At 42.8% G+C, this 18,867-nt stretch overlaps 2 protein-coding genes across 2 annotated transcripts; both read left to right on the top strand.

The window, feature by feature from the left end:
* The first annotated feature begins 8,101 nt into the window (after positions 1-8,101).
* On the top strand, positions 8,102-15,124 carry LOC127932355 (AP-1 complex subunit mu-2). The gene is made up of 12 exons (XM_052527932.1): positions 8,102-8,306; positions 10,071-10,227; positions 10,453-10,520; positions 10,723-10,853; positions 11,764-11,911; positions 12,453-12,579; positions 12,672-12,814; positions 13,204-13,275; positions 13,355-13,513; positions 14,286-14,411; positions 14,613-14,688; positions 14,859-15,124. The coding sequence occupies exons 1-12, from the start codon at positions 8,265-8,267 to the stop codon at positions 14,882-14,884; spliced, it is 1,275 nt and encodes a 424-aa protein (XP_052383892.1). The 5' UTR covers positions 8,102-8,264; the 3' UTR covers positions 14,885-15,124.
* Positions 15,125-15,256: 132 nt separating this feature from the next.
* On the top strand, positions 15,257-17,830 carry LOC118370915 (cyclin-dependent kinase 4 inhibitor D). The gene is made up of 3 exons (XM_035756145.2): positions 15,257-15,777; positions 16,105-16,274; positions 16,752-17,830. Exons 2-3 carry the CDS (start codon positions 16,131-16,133, stop codon positions 17,142-17,144), a joined length of 537 nt encoding a protein of 178 aa, XP_035612038.2. The 5' UTR covers positions 15,257-15,777; positions 16,105-16,130; the 3' UTR covers positions 17,145-17,830.
* The last annotated feature ends 1,037 nt before the right edge of the window (positions 17,831-18,867 follow it).

Here is an 18,867-nt window from a genome sequence, read left to right as displayed (position 1 = left end):
CCTCTGTACTGGTACCCTGTGTACTGGTACCCTCTGTACTGGTACCCTGTGTACTGGTACCCTCTGTACTGGTACCCTGTGTACTGGTACCCTGTGTACTGGTACCCTCTGTACTGGTACCCTCTGTACTGGTACCCTGTGTACTGGTACCCTCTGTACTGGTACCCTGTGTACTGGTACCCTCTGTACTGGTACCCTGTGTACTGGTACCCTCTGTACTGGTACCCTGTGTACTGGTACCCTGTGTACTGGTACCCTCTGTACTGGTACCCTCTGTACTGGTACCCTGTGTACTGGTACCCTGTGTACTGGTACCCTGTGTACTGGTACCCTCTGTACTGGTACCCTGTGTACTGGTACCCTGTGTACTGGTACCCTCTGTACTGGTACCCTGTGTACTGGTACCCTCTGTACTGGTACCCTGTGTACTGGTACCCTCTGTACTGGTACCCTGTGTACTGGTACCCTCTGTACTGGTACCCTGTGTACTGGTACCCCAACATTGTGTATTTCTTCCTTGTGTTATTATTTGTCTATTATTTTTCTCTCTGTATTTTTGGGAAGGGCTCGTAAGTACACATTTCACTGTTAGTCTACACCTGTTGTTTACAAAGTTTACATTTGATTTGAATGGTATCTAGCTTAAAGGATAAAGGATATATAGGTGAGCTATGCAGGAAGTGAATGAATAGATTCGTCTATGAGCTGTGATGTCGTTATCCACTCCTCAAGGACAGACCTGTTCTCTATCAATGAATAACATCTGACAGGAACTAGCATCCACATTCCTTAGTAGGAGTGGTCTACACGTGGAGTCTACATAGGATCGCCTTGTCATCCTCGTGATATTTCTGTCAGGTTTTTGTGCGGTACCTATGCATGGGCAAACAGTTTGCCAACATTTATAATAATGTATGCCATTTAGCAGACACCTTTACTTAAAGTGGCTTATAACAAGTGATTGCATACATTTTTGTACTGGTGGCCCCAGGAGGCCCCAGTGGGACATTCAGAACAGTTTTACTGTAGATCAACAGTCTTCTGATAAATCTTTGAATTCAACATATAACTGCACTATAAAGCTGGAGGTGCAATTCTGGGGTTGTTTTTTTTTGTCCTAACCTTCACTCCCCTTCGTTAGATGCAGTATGTTGTATGGAAGCTAAGCTATAATAGTGTTATGGGTAAAGGGACGCCTGCAGGTAAAACGTGTCAAAGTGCAGAGCAATGGAAATTATACAGGGTCTGTATCCACATACACTCCATCTGCATCACTGTTGACAGATGCACATAGCTATCGCCCTTTATAGCCATTCAAATGAGTCTAGATCCACAGTGTGCTAGACCCCTATGGCTTTAAGATACACACTGAAGCACAGGTGACAAACAATGTTTGTCCCCAGGGGATAGGCTCATAGACACTATCTCCTGTATTGTCACCTCACCTGACTATTTACATATTGCCATTCCGCCATCTCCCATTGGTCAGCGATGTCACAAAGGGGCGGGGTCCGAACATCACACCACTGTGACAGTCTACGAGGGGGAGTGTCTTGTGACATTAGAACAGGAAGTCACTTCAGGAACAGGAACAACAGGTCACTAGCCAGTTTACCAAACAGAACAGAGTGGTACTGGCTGTACTGGTCTGGTGATAAGCAATAACAATAGTCTCTGTCTCAGAGACCCAAAGACACCAGCCACTACCCAGAGCAATGCTTCCTCCCAGGCTGCAGGGGAGGATACACTTTGAAACACACTGCTGCACTCAAACACACCCAGACACATGTAGGCCAACTAGTCATAGGCCAACTAGTCATAGGCCAACTAGTCGTAGGCCAACTAGTCATAGGCCAACTAGTCGTAGGCCAACTAGTCATAGGCCAACTAGTCATAGGCCAACTAGTCATAGGCCAACTAGTCATAGGCCAACTAGTCGTAGGCCAACTAGTCGTAGGCCAACTAGTCATAGGCCAACTAGTCATAGGCCAACTAGTCGTAGGCCAACTAGTCATAGGCCAACTAGTCGTAGGCCAACTAGTCCAACTAGTCATAGGCCAACTAGTCGTACACCAACTAGTCATAGGCCAACTAGTCATAGGCCAACTAGTCACTAGTAGTTCTACCATCGATATGTTCAGTGGGGCTCAACTGTTAGTCTCTGTCTCAGGACCCAAAGACACCAGCCACTACTGAAATGTTTCCTCCCAGGCTGCAGGGGAGGATACACTTTGTCACACTGCTACACTAAACACACCCAGACCATGTACTAGTCATAGGCCAACTGGTCATAGGCCAACTAGTCTAGGCCAACTAGTCGTAGGCCAACTAGTCATAGGCCAACTAGTCATAGGCCAACTAGTCATAGGCCAACTAGTCATAGGCCAACTAGTCATAGGCCAACTAGTCATAGGCCAACTGGTCGTAGGCCAACTAGTCATAGGCCAACTAGTCATAGGTCACCAACTAGTCATAGGCCAACTAGTCATAGGCCAACTAGGCCAACTAAGTCATAGGCCAACTAGTCATAGGCCAACTAGTCACTAGTAGTTCTACCATCGATATGTTCAGTGGTGGCTCTACACTGTTACAATAGTCTCTGTCTCAGAGACCCAAAGACACTGGCCACTACCCAGAGATGTTTCCTCCCAGGCTGCAGGGGAGATGATTTGAAACACACTGCTGTTCTCAAACACACCCAGACACATGTAGGCCAACTAGTCATAGGCCAACTAGTCATAGGCCAACTAGTCGTTATGGCCAAGCAGTCGTAGGCCAACTAGTCATGTAACTGGGAATGTTTGTACAACTAGTCATAGGCCAACTAGTCATGGCCAACTAGTCGTAGGCCAACTAGTCGTTGGCCAACTAGTCATAGGCCAACTAGTCGTAGGCCAACTCAGTCAGTGCCAACTGAGGAACCAATAGTCATAATGTACAGCCATATCGACCACTAGTCATAGGCCAACTGTCAAAGTCGTAAAAATGTCATGGATTTGTTTTGTTTTTAAAATCTTAATTTAAAGTAAGGGTTAGGCATAGGTTTAGCAGGCCAACTAGTTAAGGTTAGTTTAAAATCATTTAAAATCAGTTGTTGGAGAGCAATTTGATAGGCCAACTAGTGTGGTCTAGTCACTGTAGTTTAATCCCTATGTTCAGTGGTGGCTCTACACTGTTGAAATAACTTGTCTGACCTACTGTAAAACCTAGCCACTAGAGGAGAAGTCATTTTCCCTTGCAGGGAAGGTCACTTTGACGTGGACACACTGCTGCCTTGTCATCCCAGACATTTCTCCTAGTGTCTGACCTACAAGGCAACTGTTTACAACTATTCTGGTACAAGTCATTTAGGGTTAAATGTCTGAGCTTGTCATTTGTTTCCTTTTGTCTGACCCAGTCATTTGCCCTTTCGAGGCTGTCTGACCATAGTCGTTTGCCAACTTTAGAACTGTCGGCCTACTGTATTTTTTCCTTAGAGTCTGTCTGATACAAGTCATTTGTTTCCTTTAACTTCTTACCTACATCATTTGTTTCCAACTGGTTAACCTACAAGTCATAGGTTTAGCTGTCTGGTTAAAGTCATTTGTTTCCAAGTCTGTCTAGACCTACAAGTCATTTGTTTCCTTTAGAGTCTGTCTGACCTACAAGTCATTTGCCTTTAGACTAGTCTGTCTGACCAACTAGTCATTTTTTACCTTTGAGTCTGTGGTGACCTACAAGTTTACAATTGTTTCTGTCTAGAGTCTGTCACCTAGCCACTGTCAACAGTTTCCTTTAGTGTCTGACCTACAAGTCATTTGTTTCCTTAGAGTCTGTCTGACCTACAAGTCATTTGTTTCCTTGGAGTCTGTCTGACCTACAAGTCATTTGTTTCCTTTGAAGTCTGTCTGACCTACAAGTCATTTGTTTCTTTAGGGTCTGTCTGACCTACAAGTCATTTGTTTCCAACTTTCCTTTGATTTGTCTGTCTGACCTACAAGTCATTTAATATTGCCATTTCATAGCCTTTAGACTGTCTGACCTTAGTCATTTGTTCTTCAGCCAACTGTCTGCAAGTCTGTCATAGGCCAACTAGTCATTCTGACCTACAAGTCATTTGTTTCCAATTTAGAGTCTGTCTGACCTACAAGTCCTTGTTTCCTTTAAAGTCATGACCTACAAGTCAACTGTCACTAGAGTCTGTCTGACCAACAAGTCATTTGTTTCCTTTAGTCTGTCTGACCTACAAGTCATTTGTTTCCTTTGAAGTCTGTCTGACCTACAAGTCATTTGTTTCCTTTAGGTCTGTCTGACCTACAAGTCATGTCTGACCTACAAGTCATTTGTTTCCCAGAGTCTGTCTGACCTACAAGTCATAGGCCAACTAGTCTGTAGGCCAACTAGTCCTAGGCCAAGTCATTTGTTTCTGTCTGACCTACAAGTCATTTGTTTCCTTTAGAGTCTGTCATTTGCCAACAAGTCATTTGCCTTTGGAGTCTGTCATAGGCCAACTAGTCATTTGTTTCTTTCATAGTCTGTCTGACCTACAAGTCATTTGTTTCCTTTGTTTCCTTCATGGAGTCTGTCTGACCTACAAGTCATTTGTTTCCATTAGGTCTGTCTGACCTACAAGTCATTTGTTTCTTTAGAGTCTGTCTGACCTACAAGTCATTTGTTTCCATTAGATTCTGTCCATACCTACAAGTCATTTGTTTCCTTTGAAGTCTGTCTGAACTGAGTCATTTGTTTCCCATTTGAAGGGGAGTCTGTCTGACCTACAAGTCATTTGTTTCCTTTGAGTCTGTCTGACCTACAAGTCATTTGTTTCCATTTAAGGGTTAAGGGTCTGTTTGACCTACAAGGTTAGTTTAAAATCAGATTTAAAATCAGTTGTTGAGAGCTTTTGGGTCACGGTTTCTTATTTGTGTCTTGAGCTGATAAAGTTTAAGAAACCCTTAGATCTGTAGACAAGAAGTCATTTGTTTCCTTTGGAGTCTGTCTGACCTACAAGTCATTTGTTTCCTTTAGAGTCTGTCTGACCTACAAGTCATTTGTTTCCTTTGAAGTCTGTCTGACCTACAAGTCATTTGTTTCCTTTGAAGTCTGTCTGACCTACAAGTCATTTGTTTCCTTTGAAGTCTGTCTGACCTACAAGTCATTTGTTTCCTTTGAAGTCTGTCTGACCTACAAGTCATTTGTTTCGTTTAGGGTCTGTCTGACCTACAAGTCATTTGTTTCCTTTGAAGTCTGTCTGACCTACAAGTCATTTGTTTCCTTTAGTTTGTCATTTGTTTCCTTTGGAGTCTGTCTGACCTACAAGTCATTTGTTTCCTTTGAAGTCTGTCTGACCTACAAGTCATTTGTTTCGTTTAGGGTCTGTCTGACCTACAAGTCATTTGTTTCCTTTAAGTCTGTCTGACCTACAAGTCATTTGTTTCCTTTAGAGTCTGTCTGACCTACAAGTCATTTGTTTCCTTTGGAGTCTGTCTGACCTACAAGTCATTTGTTTCGTTTAGAGTCTGTCTGACCTACAAGTCATTTGTTTCCTTTGAGTCTGTCTGTCTGACCTACAAGTCATTTGTTTCCCTTTAGAGTCTGTCTGACCTACAAGTCATTTGTTTCCTTTGAAGTCTGTCTGACCTACAAGTCATTTGTTTCCTTTGAGTCTGTCTGACCTACAAGTCATTTGTTTCCTTTGGAGTCTGTCTGACCTACAAGTCATTTGTTTCTGTCTGACCTTAGAGTCTGTCTGACCTACAAGTCATTTGTTTCCTTTGGAGTCTGTCTGACCTACAAGTCATTTGTTTCCTTTGGAGTCTGTCTGACCTACAAGTCATTTGTTTCCTTTGGAGTCTGTCTGACCTACAAGTCATTTGTTTCCTTTGAAGTCTGTCTGACCTACAAGTCATTTGTTTCCTTTGGAGTCTGTCCGACCTACAAGTCATTTGTTTCCTTTGAAGTCTGTCTGACCTACAAGTCATTTGTTTCCTTTGGAGTCTGTCTGACCTACAAAGCGTTTCCATATGTTATTGTTGGACATCCAAGTACCCCATATGGGGGATATGGGAAGGCTACTGCAGTCAGTCAAGCTTGCATCTCAAATGGCACCCTATTCCCTATATAGTACACTACTATATAGTACACTACTTTGACAAGTAGTGCACAATGTATGGAATAGGGTGCCATTTGAGACACATCCCAAGGCTGCAGCGGTGATGGCCTTTCCTTCTGGCTTCACATCCAGGCGACAACAACAGGGGAGGAAGAAGAGGTCCGATTAAGAATCGTGGGGTTTAATGTTGATGTTTACATTTGTCACAGTACTCCCTCTCTTCCTGTAGGCCATGCTTGATTTGGAGTGTGGGGGAGATTTGTTCAAGTTTAAAATCAAACATTGGTGGAGGATGCTAAACTTTGATTTGGATTAACTGTCATCTTTGCTCGTCACCCGTAACGTCACCTGTTTTTAGACACATTTTGTCCAAAAACAGGTCAAGTTAAGGGTGGCTAGAAAAGATGGCAGTAGGCCTGCACTAACTGACTAAAACAAACAGTGTGTGTGTCTGAAAGGTACACAAAGCATTCCTTAGTTTGCATGTCACCCATTGGCCCACATCTGACCCTTTATTATTTGATAGCCAGGCCACAGCCTTTGTGAATGTAGCATGTGTGTTTTACCAAGGCGTTGCTGTCTAGTTTACAGCTCCAGTAGGTCTACAAATTCTCCTATCTGTGGGTTGGATATGGCTACTTCAAGCTGGTGCAAACAAAGCTTTTGGACAAAATGAGCAATAATTTGACTGAGATTGACACATGTCCCAACCCTCCCATAACATACACAACTCCTACATGGAAGTCTGTTGTTGGCCATGGCCTTCCTATAGCCTAAATATACACACACACACACACACACACACACACACACACACACACACACACACACACACACACACACACACACACACACACACACACACACACACACACACACACACCAGTGGGGAAGGAGGTGAGTTGCGGCACCATGCTTGTAAAGTAAGGGTTATAACAGATTAAGAAGCTGTAAAGGGAGTGCACATGACAAATCAGACCTGGGTTCAAGTAGTGTTCAATTACTTTAGCTGGGCTTGATTGAGCTCGACTGGCACAGTGAATGGCACAGTGAATGGAATAGAATAGAATAGAATAGAATAGAATGAATGGAATAGTCCCAAAAGTCCAAACTAATTCTGTCCATCTGTCATCTTTATGCAGGCACAATCAATATATATATATATATATATATAAAGACGAATACTATCTGAACCCAGGTCTAGACAAATCCTTATAGGCCTTTATAAAGATGTCAAGATAAAGAGACCAGTAAACGCTGAAAGGCCTGGGGTTTTGTAATGAAATAGTAAAGTGTCAGATCATTTTGGGTGGGTTTGACTTTGAGGAGAAACATGTGAGTTTGTTGTTAGTCAGTTCTTTGCAATATTCCAAAAGTGACGTCAGAGCAATAAATATCACTGCATTAACTTACAGAACATCTTGACAGACATAATGCCTGTTAAAAGTCAAGGTCACCAGGTCAAAATATATCTAGTTGGGAAAAGCTCCAGCCATCTAAAGTAAATTCTAGATATGTGAAGCAGAAAATATATTTTTGATTTTAAATTCAAGATCACATTAAACTGTTATCAGCAGGCCAGGCCTACAGACCATAGAGTCTATAGACTGTATGGCAGTGGAGGCTGCTGAGGGGAGGACGGCTCATAATAATGTCTTGAACGGAGCGAATGGAATGGCATTAAAGCAGATGGAAACCAAGTGTTTGATATATTTGATACCATTCCACTTATACAACTCCAACCATTACCTCGAGCCTGTCCTCCCCAATTAAGGTGCCACCAGCCTCCTGTGCTGTATGGTACAGAATCGATCGTGGATTTTTGCAATCGTTACTTATCTAATGTACGTCTGCCCTCTTGTGGAAGTCGTGAGTATTGCGCTAAAAGTTCCAACATGCATATCTGGATCTATTGCGCCATCTCGCGAAATAATCGAGCAGTGCGTCCAGGCCTCTTTTTTTCCATACAGGTGAGTGCGATGCTGTTAATGTTTTACCTGGAGGCCCGTGACGTCAGATCTGACGTGTCCCTTCAAGAAAAGGAACCGTGGAAGCCATGAGTAAATTTATACCCATTTAGACTACTTTACTGGCGAAAGGAAACGCTTAAAATTTAAGCGGACAAGCTTGTAGTGGTTGAAATACTTGCGGAGTGATCCATTTGGTGCTGATAATGTCTGCCTCCGCTGTCTTCGTTCTGGACTTGAAAGGAAAGGTAAGATCACTTCTCATTTTGATTGTTGCCATTGATAACGCTATAAACAATGTCAGTTTTAGCTTGACTTGACCTTAACTCGCTTTTGTTTGGGATTGAAATCGAGTTTGTTCAACGTTTGCTCTTGCCATTAAACATTAATAGATAGCCACGTCGTTAAAGATTCATTCGTTGCCTGTGACAGTTCCATTCAAGCCTTGCACAAGTCACTTCCGGACACAAGCGGATAAAAACAGGTCATAAGGCCAGTGGCTGCATCCTTTTTTAGACTTGACAAATTCTTATACCAGGTGTTATGAAAAAAACTACCTCTAAAGAATTACATATCATTTCCAAACATGAAAGTGAATATAGTAAGTGAGTCAAAGTTGCCTGGCACCTGTCATCTTGTGTACATTGTAGAAGGATAGTGCCAAGATGAACACATTATAAAACACATTTGGTTGGGCAGACAACACAGTACTTCCTGTTATAAACAGAAGATAATGCTCTATTGAGGTTTCTTATCCTGTGAGAGATTCAGTATAGCCTGAATCTCTCACAGCTAGAGGTGTAATTTGATCAAAGATTCCATCCCTCTACAATAGGCCTAGAAGTCATGGGAGGGGAAAGAGGACATGATTTCAGGTGGCACAACAGAGAGGGACAGAGGTTGTATTAGGCTACATGCAAATGAGTAGGCCAAGGCAACCATATTCAGCAGCCGGCCGATTATGTTCGAGGGGCCAGAACATAATTATAATAATTTGTACACTACAAATTGACCACAACTAAGCCAGAAAGACATATTTGAATACCTTGATTAAATTAAGACACGATCATTAAAGTAAACTCAATTCTAGCTGAATTCTTGTTGTGATTTTAGTCTTTTTTTTAAACAAAAACTAAAATCCTAAAAAATATATATTATATGTTGATTTTACTAAAAAAAACACTTGGGACGGTTTTGGGCCGCCTATTGCCGAACCCCTGGCCTAGGCTGACACAACAACTGACAAGCCACAATAACCACCGTTATAAGCCTGTTGCATGGTACTACAGTACACCTAGACTTTGTAGGCACTGCAACTCCTTGATTGAGTGACAGGTGTAGCTCTGGAGCCCAATCTCAGCCATCTGATCTCTTGTCAAGGCAAAGAGTTGTCAAGCCCTTATGTTCTTCCTTCATTTAGCATTCCTTAGAGATGGAATCGATGGAACATGTACAGGACTCAACATGAAATATTGTGTAACGTTTATGAGACCTCTTCGCCTGACACATCCAGAAGGTTGCTGGAATAATGATCTCTAGTTCTACTCTTCCCATATCTGCTCTACGTTACATTACCTCATCACTTCTCTCACCCGTTGACCTCTACGTTACATTACCTCATCACCTCTCACCTGTTGACCTCTACGTTACATTACCTCATCACCTCTCACCCGTTGACCTCTACGTTACATTACCTCATCACCTCTCTCACCCGTTGACCTCTACGTTACATTACCTCATCACTTCTCTCACCCGTTGACCTCTATGTTACATTACCTCATTACCTCTCACCTGTTGACCTCTACGTTACATTACCTCATCACCTCTCTCACCCGTTGACCTCTACGTTACATTACCTCATTACCTCTCTCACCCGTTGACCTCTAGTAGGACCATGAGTTTTTTTAGTCACGTCACATGCTTAGGAAAAACTCAGGTGCCTTAAGGGTGACCTTTGACCCATATAGGTTATTGTTTTTCTTTCCCTATTAATTTCCCCTCTTACCCTGCAGGTGCTCATATGTCGGAACTACAAGGGCGACGTGGACATGGCTGAGATTGACCATTTCCTGCCTTTGCTCATGACACAGGAAGAGGAGGGGCTTACCTGTCCAATCATGTCGCACGGCAACGTTCATTTCCTGTGGATCAAGCACACCAACCTGTACTGTATCCTTATAATGATTTTAGTCGCTAGCCAGCTAAAAGTTAATCATTACCATTTTGTAGCCTGTATAAATCATGTTAGCTTTACTAATGAGATGCTAGTCAAACCTACACAAAGACAAATATGTATTTTTCCCTAGAGTAAAGATGATAATGAACTTCTTAAACATATTACACTAGGACCTTAGAATAGGCCTGTGTGTTCTATCTACCTTGACGCTCTAACAGTGGTGGCCACTACCAACAAGAACTCCAACGCCTCTCTGGTCTATGCCTTCCTCTATAAAGTGGTTGAGGTGAGTCAGAGGTCTGTTGTCTGTGCTGTCTTAACAACTCCATTGCTGTCATTTTCACCCCAATGGCTGAGTCAGAAGTGTTTCTCACTACCAAAAGACCTGCATAATGTGTCTACTGGTTTCTCCCTACCCATTTGACATAACATGATCATAATTCACATATTATTACTGAGGCTGCCAATCGATGTTGTGTTGTTTCCAGGTGTTCACAGAGTACTTTACAGAGTTGGAGGAGGAGAGCATACAGGACAACTTTGTGGTGGTCTATGAGCTACTGGACGAGCTCATGGACTTTGGCTTCCCCCAGACCACCGACAGCAAGATCCTGCAGGAGTGAGTGACACCCGCTCACTTACTTACTTGCTTATGGCTGTCCTTCGATGATGACGCTGCTCCCAATTGTGGGGAGTTGCGTTAGTGCCACTGCATGTGGCTGTGCAGGTCAATTCGAGACCCGCGTGGTTTGCCACATGAGGGGCAGGTGAATTCTCCACCTCAGAGGGCTGTACCCGCTGCACGCTGGTGTCGTTGTGCAAGACGTTTCGATTCTCCTCTCTGGGATTGTGTCCTGGAGGTGTGTGACACCCAGGCGGAAGGTGGGACGCCAGGTATGGCAGTTGGTTGTCAGGCTCTCCGCTTCAGGAAGGTCTTGCTGTGGTCCTTGATGCGCTTCTTCTGCCCCTTGGCAGACCTCAGTCCATTCTTCAACTGACCATGAAGGATCTGCAGAGGAAGGCGGTGGGGGAGCCTGCCAATCACAACACACACTGATACACATGTTCTCTGTTACAATATAGTCAATTAGTCATACACGTGTACTGTGTAAATGGAGAGAATGGACTGAGTATGGTTGAGTATGGCGCTTCTATCGCCAGGGTAGTGAGTTCGATTCCCAGGACCACCCTTACATGTATGCGCGCGTGATTGAAAGTCGCTTTGGATAAAAGCATCTGCTAAATGGCATATTTGTTATTATTATAAAGATGCAGCTTTAATAGACAGATACTGGTTCTAGACCCAACACCATAAAGTAAGGACACGTTTTGGGGACTTCTGAAAGTCCAATCAGACTGATCTCCATACTGTATGTCTACTACAGGTACATTGACTTTTATCTTGACTTAGCCTGATTCCAGATCTGTATGTGCTGTCTTGCCAATTCCTGGTCCTTTTAATTCATTGTCATGCAAAACAGATCTGGGATCAAACTACTGATGTCCGTCCATACTGGCTGTCTCTCCAGGTACATCACGCAGGAGGGCACCAAGCTGGAGGTGGCTAAGACTAAGGTTCCCACCACTGTCACCAACGCTGTGTCCTGGAGGTCAGAGGGCATCAAGTACAAGAAGAATGAGGTCTTCATCGATGTCATCGAGTCCATCAACTTACTGGTGAGTGGTTTTACCAGAAGGATGTTGGGTTTGATACATGCAAATTCGGCAATTCATTTTCTTGTGTTTCGGCAACATCAATAATTGTCATAATTGGTTTTGTGTATATAATGCTTTAATCTCCATAGGAAAATATTGATTACTGAAAATACCAATAACCTTTTCTTTCTGAATAATTGATTAATTTAATTGATTAAAGCTGGACTCCTTAATTGGTGGAACTGCCACGCCTGTTAGCGATATTAGAACAACAAAGAAGTTACGGGAACCAACGAACACAGTTTCTTCCCTCAGACATCACTGCACGTGCGAACAGCAGAATATGTAGGCCTACTGCAGTTGTTTTCCCCTGCTGCCGGGTGCTCCCCTCTGCCGTATCTCCTCAACAAAACAAAAACAATACCGAAGATGCCGGGGTGAACACTGATGCTGTTTCCCCTCGTGTGGATTTGATCTTTAATTGACTGAGCATTAAATCAACTAGCTACTGTATAAAAAGTCTCCATCAGAGGTTGACCCCTGTGTCATGTGTTGACCCCAGGTGAATGCCAATGGCAGTGTGATGAGCAGTGACATCGTGGGCACTGTCAAGCTGAAGACCATGCTGTCTGGCATGCCTGAGCTGAGACTGGGACTCAATGACCGAGCGCTGTTCGCCCTCACTGGCCGTATGTACAATACACACACACACACAGTCACTGCTTCTCAGATGCAATTGCATTTTAGATGTTGATGAAAATGAGTGTGTGTGTGTGTTCAGGCGACAAAGGGAAGACTGTAACGATGGAGGACGTTAAGTTCCACCAGTGTGTTCGTCTGTCCCGTTTCGAGAGTGACCGCACCATCTCCTTCATCCCTCCTGACGGAGAGTCTGAACTCATGTCCTACCGCATCAACACTCATGTGAGTTACCTTAATACATTCATATTGTATCTCTGAAAATGTACATGACCTCCCTAAAATACCCTCATCCCTCCCTCATACAGTTTCACTCTTCCATTGCACTGTTACTGTACTGAAATCAATACTTGAGTGAGCTGTAAGCCCTGTCTGTATCAAGTACAGGGGTGTAGTGGAGGGTAAACACTTCATGCACCATTTTTTTATTTTGCGTGTGCACTTACCCACATTTTTCAGGAAAAATGCATTGAAAGTAAGGGGAGTATTACTTGACTCACCGCGAACGGCGATCAGCATTTACCCACCTATTTTCCGACCACCACATCACTGATAAAGTAGTATAATGGCTTTCCAGTGGACGGTAGAACTAACTACATTCTGTATCCCTACAGGTGAAGCCTCTGATATGGATTGAGTCTGTCATCGAGAAGTTCTCTCACAGTCGAGTTGAGATCATGGTTAAGGTAGTGTTATATAGTAACACTCAGTGTATGAATCTTATGCATTGTCCTATGCTACAGTTGCCTTTCTCTAATTCCATAGGCTAAAGGGCAGTTCAAGAAGCAGTCAGTAGCCAACAACGTGGAGGTGCGGGTTCCTGTCCCCAGTGACGCTGACTCCCCCAAGTTTAAGACCAGTACAGGCCACGCTAAATACGTCCCTGAGAAGAACCTGGCTGTGTGGACTATCAAGTCCTTCCCTGTAAGTGTTTCATCCAAGCAGCACTTCTGTCTCAAGCTGTTCTTCCCTGTCGACGAAACTCAAGGCCAAATATATAGAGCCATTTTTTTGTTTACAAGCAAACGTCCCGTCCGAGTGAAGCGTGCGCATCTTCGCAACAAAAAGCTCTGTAAGCAGGATAGCTAACCCTGATGTCGTGACCTTGACCAACTTAACAGTGAGAGAGTGATGACCATGAAAACATGTAAGACTGATGGCTATAGTTATGTTCAACAAGTATATTATTCTCCTGGCTTTATCTAGCCCTAGCTGTGGTATTTTACCTTGCCTCGCCTCACTGGCTTGCTAACTTGCTAGGTAATCAATCCTCTGATGACAATGTTGTAGACGATAACCATCTGATTAATTGCACAAGCTGCATTTGAAGCCAGAGGATTCTGTATCCCACTCCCATGTAAATGAACCCCTTTATGATTCTGAACTGTGTGCAACTTTTCATGATGTGGCCATCGGACAGGAAATGGGTCAACAATGAACCTTAGAATTTAGAACATTAAGGCTCCTGACCTGGAAAAACTCCAGCCTCTTTTTCTGGTCAGGACACATCATCAGAATGAAAAAAAACTCAGGGCCCTATATGAACTATCTCACTCTTTCTGTAATTTTTCTCTCTGTATCTCTCCACCCCTCTCTCTCTTTCTTTTTCTCCCTCTGTCTGTCTGCCTGCCTGCCTGCCTGCCTGCCTGCCTGCCTGCCTGCCTGCCTCCCTCCCTCCCTCCCTCCCTCCCTCCAGGGCGGTAAGGAGTTTCTGATGCGGGCCAGCTTTGGCCTGCCCAGTGTGGAGAATGATGAGATGGAGGGCAAACCTCCCATCACTGTCAACTTTGAGATTCCATACTTCACAGTGTCAGGGATACAGGTGAGCTGTGTGTGTGCTCGCGCCTGTGAGTATACTGTATTGACCTTTGAAAACAAGCTTATGCGGAACCAAAGTGGTGACTTACTTAGCATAAACTAGCATAGACTACAAGTGCCTCATTTGGTTAGGCAAAACAAATGGTCCATTATATCAAGTTACACTGATCTCTCTCCTCTCCTCTGTCACCCTGTGTGCCTCAAGGTGCGGTACATGAAAATTATAGAGAAGAGTGGTTACCAGGCCTTGCCCTGGGTCAGATACATCACACAGAGTGGAGGTAGGACTGCCTTGCTCTTTAGATATAGCTTACTCATGTATAGCAAAAAGAGACCCATCATTTAGTCATAGAGAGAGACAAATTTAAGGGAATAAAGTATTTTTACTCTTTAAAATTAGAACTAGTATTTATCCTATAGTATTTTTATTGTTCTATTTTCTTTCATTTAGATTACCAACTACGGAGTAACTTCTAAACCATGGTGGCTAACTTCTGCCTTTGCTTCCAGAGATCATTGTTCAATTTAATTGCACACTAAAAAGGAAAATGTCTTTGAATTTCATTGAAATGCTCTACTTAATAATGTTACTGTATAAAATTGTTTGTGATTTTAACTTTTATGTCATGCAATGTAATTTGAGGTTTTAATTGCTTTACTCATTGTCTCTTAGATTGTTAAATGTTTATATTAAACTATAGCCTTGAAATACCGTAATGAGGGTGTTTTTCTTGTGTATTATTACATTTAATGAACAAAACATTTTAGCTATGAATGTATTGTTTTATATCATCCAAAATGCTAGCTGCTATTTTAGCCAGAAAGTATATAAAATCCCATATCAAACGTTTTTCACACCCATTGGCGCGTTTTAATGACACAACTGTCAATCGCGGGCATTTGAGAATGATTTATTCAATAACCCGCCTTTTTTCTACTTGACTTTGGAGACTTACTATCAAATATCTGACTTTGGACATTTACTATAACATTTTAGAAATGTGAATGAATGTACTTTGAAGAGATCAACGTCCGCAAAATTGCCCGCCTTCTACGATATGGCTTCTAATTGGCCGACTTAACTGTTACCACAGTGATACTGTAGCAACCAGTGACTGTATGGTGGCAACCAAGTCATTACTCCACCCACCTCGCCATTCAACGCGCTGATTGGTCGAGATACGTTCTGTCCAATGTTTGTAAATGTTGGTTGGGTAAACGGTAACGTAGTTCTCAGCGCGCAAATTAAAGGTCCTGCAGCCTTCAAAGTTATTCAACATTTACCTGCTGTGATTTATTTCAAAAGTATCTCGAAAAAAAGACAGAAAAGAAGAGCCTGTAACGGTCGGGATCATTTCAAAACAGACAAGGTAACTAACTACCTTTTCATGAGTTTTGATTCCCATTGGAGACTGCTAGCTACGAGCTAGCATTATTATCCTGCGCTACTAGCTAGAATTGGGGTCCATAATTTCGAAGAAATAACGTTGAAGTGTGTGTAATATATATGCATTTTTTTCTCACCATAATGTGTTAGTTGAACTACTCGCAACTAGCTTGCTAACGTTTGCTGGTTGGGGATAAATGATAGTGAGCTAGCTAACGAGACGAACTGGCTAGCGTTGATAGACTACAACAGTTGATTACAATTAGATACTGGGTAACTCAGCTAGCTATTTCTTCTATTCATATTTTAGGGAGAAAATATAGAAATCCGTCCACAATGGTCCTGAGTCAGAGTGATGCGGCCAAGAGCCTGACCGCTGCCGCAGCCAAGGGAAATACGGACGAGGTCAGGAGGATGCTAGGGCCGGAATGCAGAGTGCATCCCGATACTGTCAATCAATTTGGAAAGACCGCTCTACAGGTAACCAACTTCCTCATTGAACGTTCATTGTGTCCTACCTAGCCTGTAATAATATTATTATTTATATTATTATATTTCGACTAAAACTGTGTTGGCTTTGAATGTAGTAAAGGTAGCTAACTAAGTCTGTGTGAGAGAGAGACAACAACAGGTCTGTCAGCCCATGGTTGCTTCCTCAGAATGGTTTCTTATACCTTGTTTGAATGAAATGCAGTGAAAACCAGAGTTTAACCATTTTCTTTGAAGCATTAAGTAACAACCTTGTCTATTGCTCATTAATAGCTAAAGTGTTGGACAACAGTTCTGACAAATGTACCTAGCCTAGCTACTTATATCCTTTATAATTACCCTACATAAAATTAAATTGTTACAATCCCATGAACTCTCTCCCACTAGGCCTATGTCAAACACTGCATCATGTGATGAATAACAGTTGATAACGCCCTCTAACGTCAAGTCTCCTTCTGTTCTCCCTAGGTGATGATGATGGGCAACTCCAACGTGGCCAGCTTACTGTTGGAGCACGGAGCCGACCCAAATATCACAGACCGGCGAGGAGTCTCACCGGCACATGATGTGGCACGCACTGGCTTCGTGGACACACTCCGGGTTCTGGTGGAGTTCGGCGCGTCAGTCAACAGGCCAGACCACACCGGCACCCTACCCATCCACATCGCTGTCCGAGAGGGCTACCGGGACGTCATTGAGTTCCTTGCACCGCTCTCCAACCTGAAACACCCCAACACCAGTGGAGAGACAGCGGTGGACCTCGCCAGAGCCTCATCGTCATGTACACCGGACGTGGTAGAGCTTCTAGAGAGACAGCTGGAGTCTAAAGTGTTCTCTCACTCCCCACCTCTCCCTCTTTAGGAGTTAGATGGACCCCCCCCCCCTCTCTATGCCAAATTGGATGGTTCATAGACTCCCCTTCTACACCTACCTTACCTACACTCTCCTCTCAACCTGGTGACTTGAATTCATTGATGTAAACGTTACTTTGTAAAGTATGATTTTTAGTAACTGGTCGAGGTTGACTTGTGTTTACCGTCCTGTTTTGGCAGCTTATGGAAGAATAAGTATGGTGGACATTATTTGGACACCATTTTTGCACAGAGCAAAGCACCTTTTGATGGTAAATTTGACCTCTCCCCCCCCTTTGATTCAGGAGTGCACACTTGTACATGGCTTTATTATTGAGTGTGATGACTTGTATTGTATTGCATTATTATTATTCCTCACTGTGAAGGAAATTGAACTGTTTGTGATTTTTTTCAAACTTTGATATTTTGACTTGACATGGTGTATCCCATGATGACTGCATTGCATGGTAGTTGTGTTTATCTTTGAAAAATTGTCTTTTTATTAGGCATATTTAGAATTTTTGGGAATTTTACATGTATTTATTTATTGAAAATATTCTTATGAACTTTTGTAAATAGCTACATTTATTGTCGGTTTTGTTTTTTTGAGATGTTATTTATATACAAATACTATTGAAAATTAAGTATTAATTCCTTCTTGGAAGACTGAAGCACAAAATAAAGTGTTTAACTTGACCTTTTTTGTTTCTATTCTATGGGACTTGGCTAAAAAGTTACTGTTGGTAAAATAGCTACAACAGGTTATACAATTAGAATTATTTCTGACTATTAAAATTCAGAATCTTGATCAAAAGAATCTTCTATATTATTACACACATGAAGTCCATATACAATGATTTTGACAAGTGCAGTTCTCTATTGTGGCCACAGGTCACTATCCAACTCGAGTTTAGGAGCCAAGAAGGAGGCAAACCCAGAGATGGAGGACTTATCTTTAGATCTGTGTCATTATAGCATCCGATAGGGAAGGGGGGAACCTAGTCAGTTGTCCAACGTATTCAACTAAAATGTGTCTTCCGCATTTAACCCAACCCTCTGAATCAGAGAGGTGGGGGCTGCCGTAATCGACATCCACGGCACCCAGGGAACAGTGGGTTAACTCCCTTGCTCAGGGGCAGAATGACAGATTTTTTACATTGTCAGCTTGCAGGTTTCGATCCAGCAATCTTCCAGTTACTAGCCCAACACTAACCACTAGGCTACCTGTGGCAGCGCTATTGAAGCTGCAGCCCATGGGAATCCCCACCCAGTTGACTTCTTTAAAATGGTGGGAGCCCTCAATGGCAATGTTCATGCTGAAACGGGTTATATCCATGAGTCTTCTGTATCTCTACAGGCAAACCTGACTAGGTGCAGGTGTCCCCATAACACTTTTGTGATAACGTGGTGGTTTTGTGCAATTTCAAGAACCTTCACAAATTCATATGATTATAGACAGAAAATGTTTTAAGGCTTAAGAGTCTTCTCTTCATGACTGTCATACCTTTCTATTGTAAACCCAGTCAGTTGTGTTATTAATCTATTGTATTGGCATTTCTAAAAAAACATCTTACATGAGGCCTTTTGACACTGCATTCTCTTTCTGGGCTAAGGAGGCTGTTAGCCCTGGGCTAAGTGCAGTGTGAATGTGGCTACAGAGATAGGTAAAGTACTCGATCTAGAAGTGTACTCTAAGGTAACATTGTCCATTGTATTCTGTTTTGCACTCATGA

The sequence above is a fragment of the Oncorhynchus keta genome, chromosome 10, assembly GCF_023373465.1.
Source record: "Oncorhynchus keta strain PuntledgeMale-10-30-2019 chromosome 10, Oket_V2, whole genome shotgun sequence".
Classification (NCBI taxonomy): domain Eukaryota; kingdom Metazoa; phylum Chordata; class Actinopteri; order Salmoniformes; family Salmonidae; genus Oncorhynchus; species Oncorhynchus keta.
The sequence above is the reverse complement of the archived record's forward strand: the minus strand, read 5'-3'. Positions and strand labels throughout refer to the sequence as shown.

Coding starts and splice junctions, on each gene's coding strand:
- LOC118370915 (XM_035756145.2), top strand. CDS start 16,131: ATGGTCCTGAGTCAGAGTGATGCGGCCAAGAGCCTGACCGCTGCCGCA. Junction 16,275..16,751: donor TTGGAAAGACCGCTCTACAG/GTAACCAACTTC, acceptor TGTTCTCCCTAG/GTGATGATGATGGGCAACTC.
- LOC127932355 (XM_052527932.1), top strand. CDS start 8,265: ATGTCTGCCTCCGCTGTCTTCGTTCTGGACTTGAAAGGAAAG. Junction 11,912..12,452: donor TCGAGTCCATCAACTTACTG/GTGAGTGGTTTT, acceptor TGTTGACCCCAG/GTGAATGCCAATGGCAGTGT. Junction 14,689..14,858: donor ATACATCACACAGAGTGGAG/GTAGGACTGCCT, acceptor TCTTTCATTTAG/ATTACCAACTACGGAGTAAC.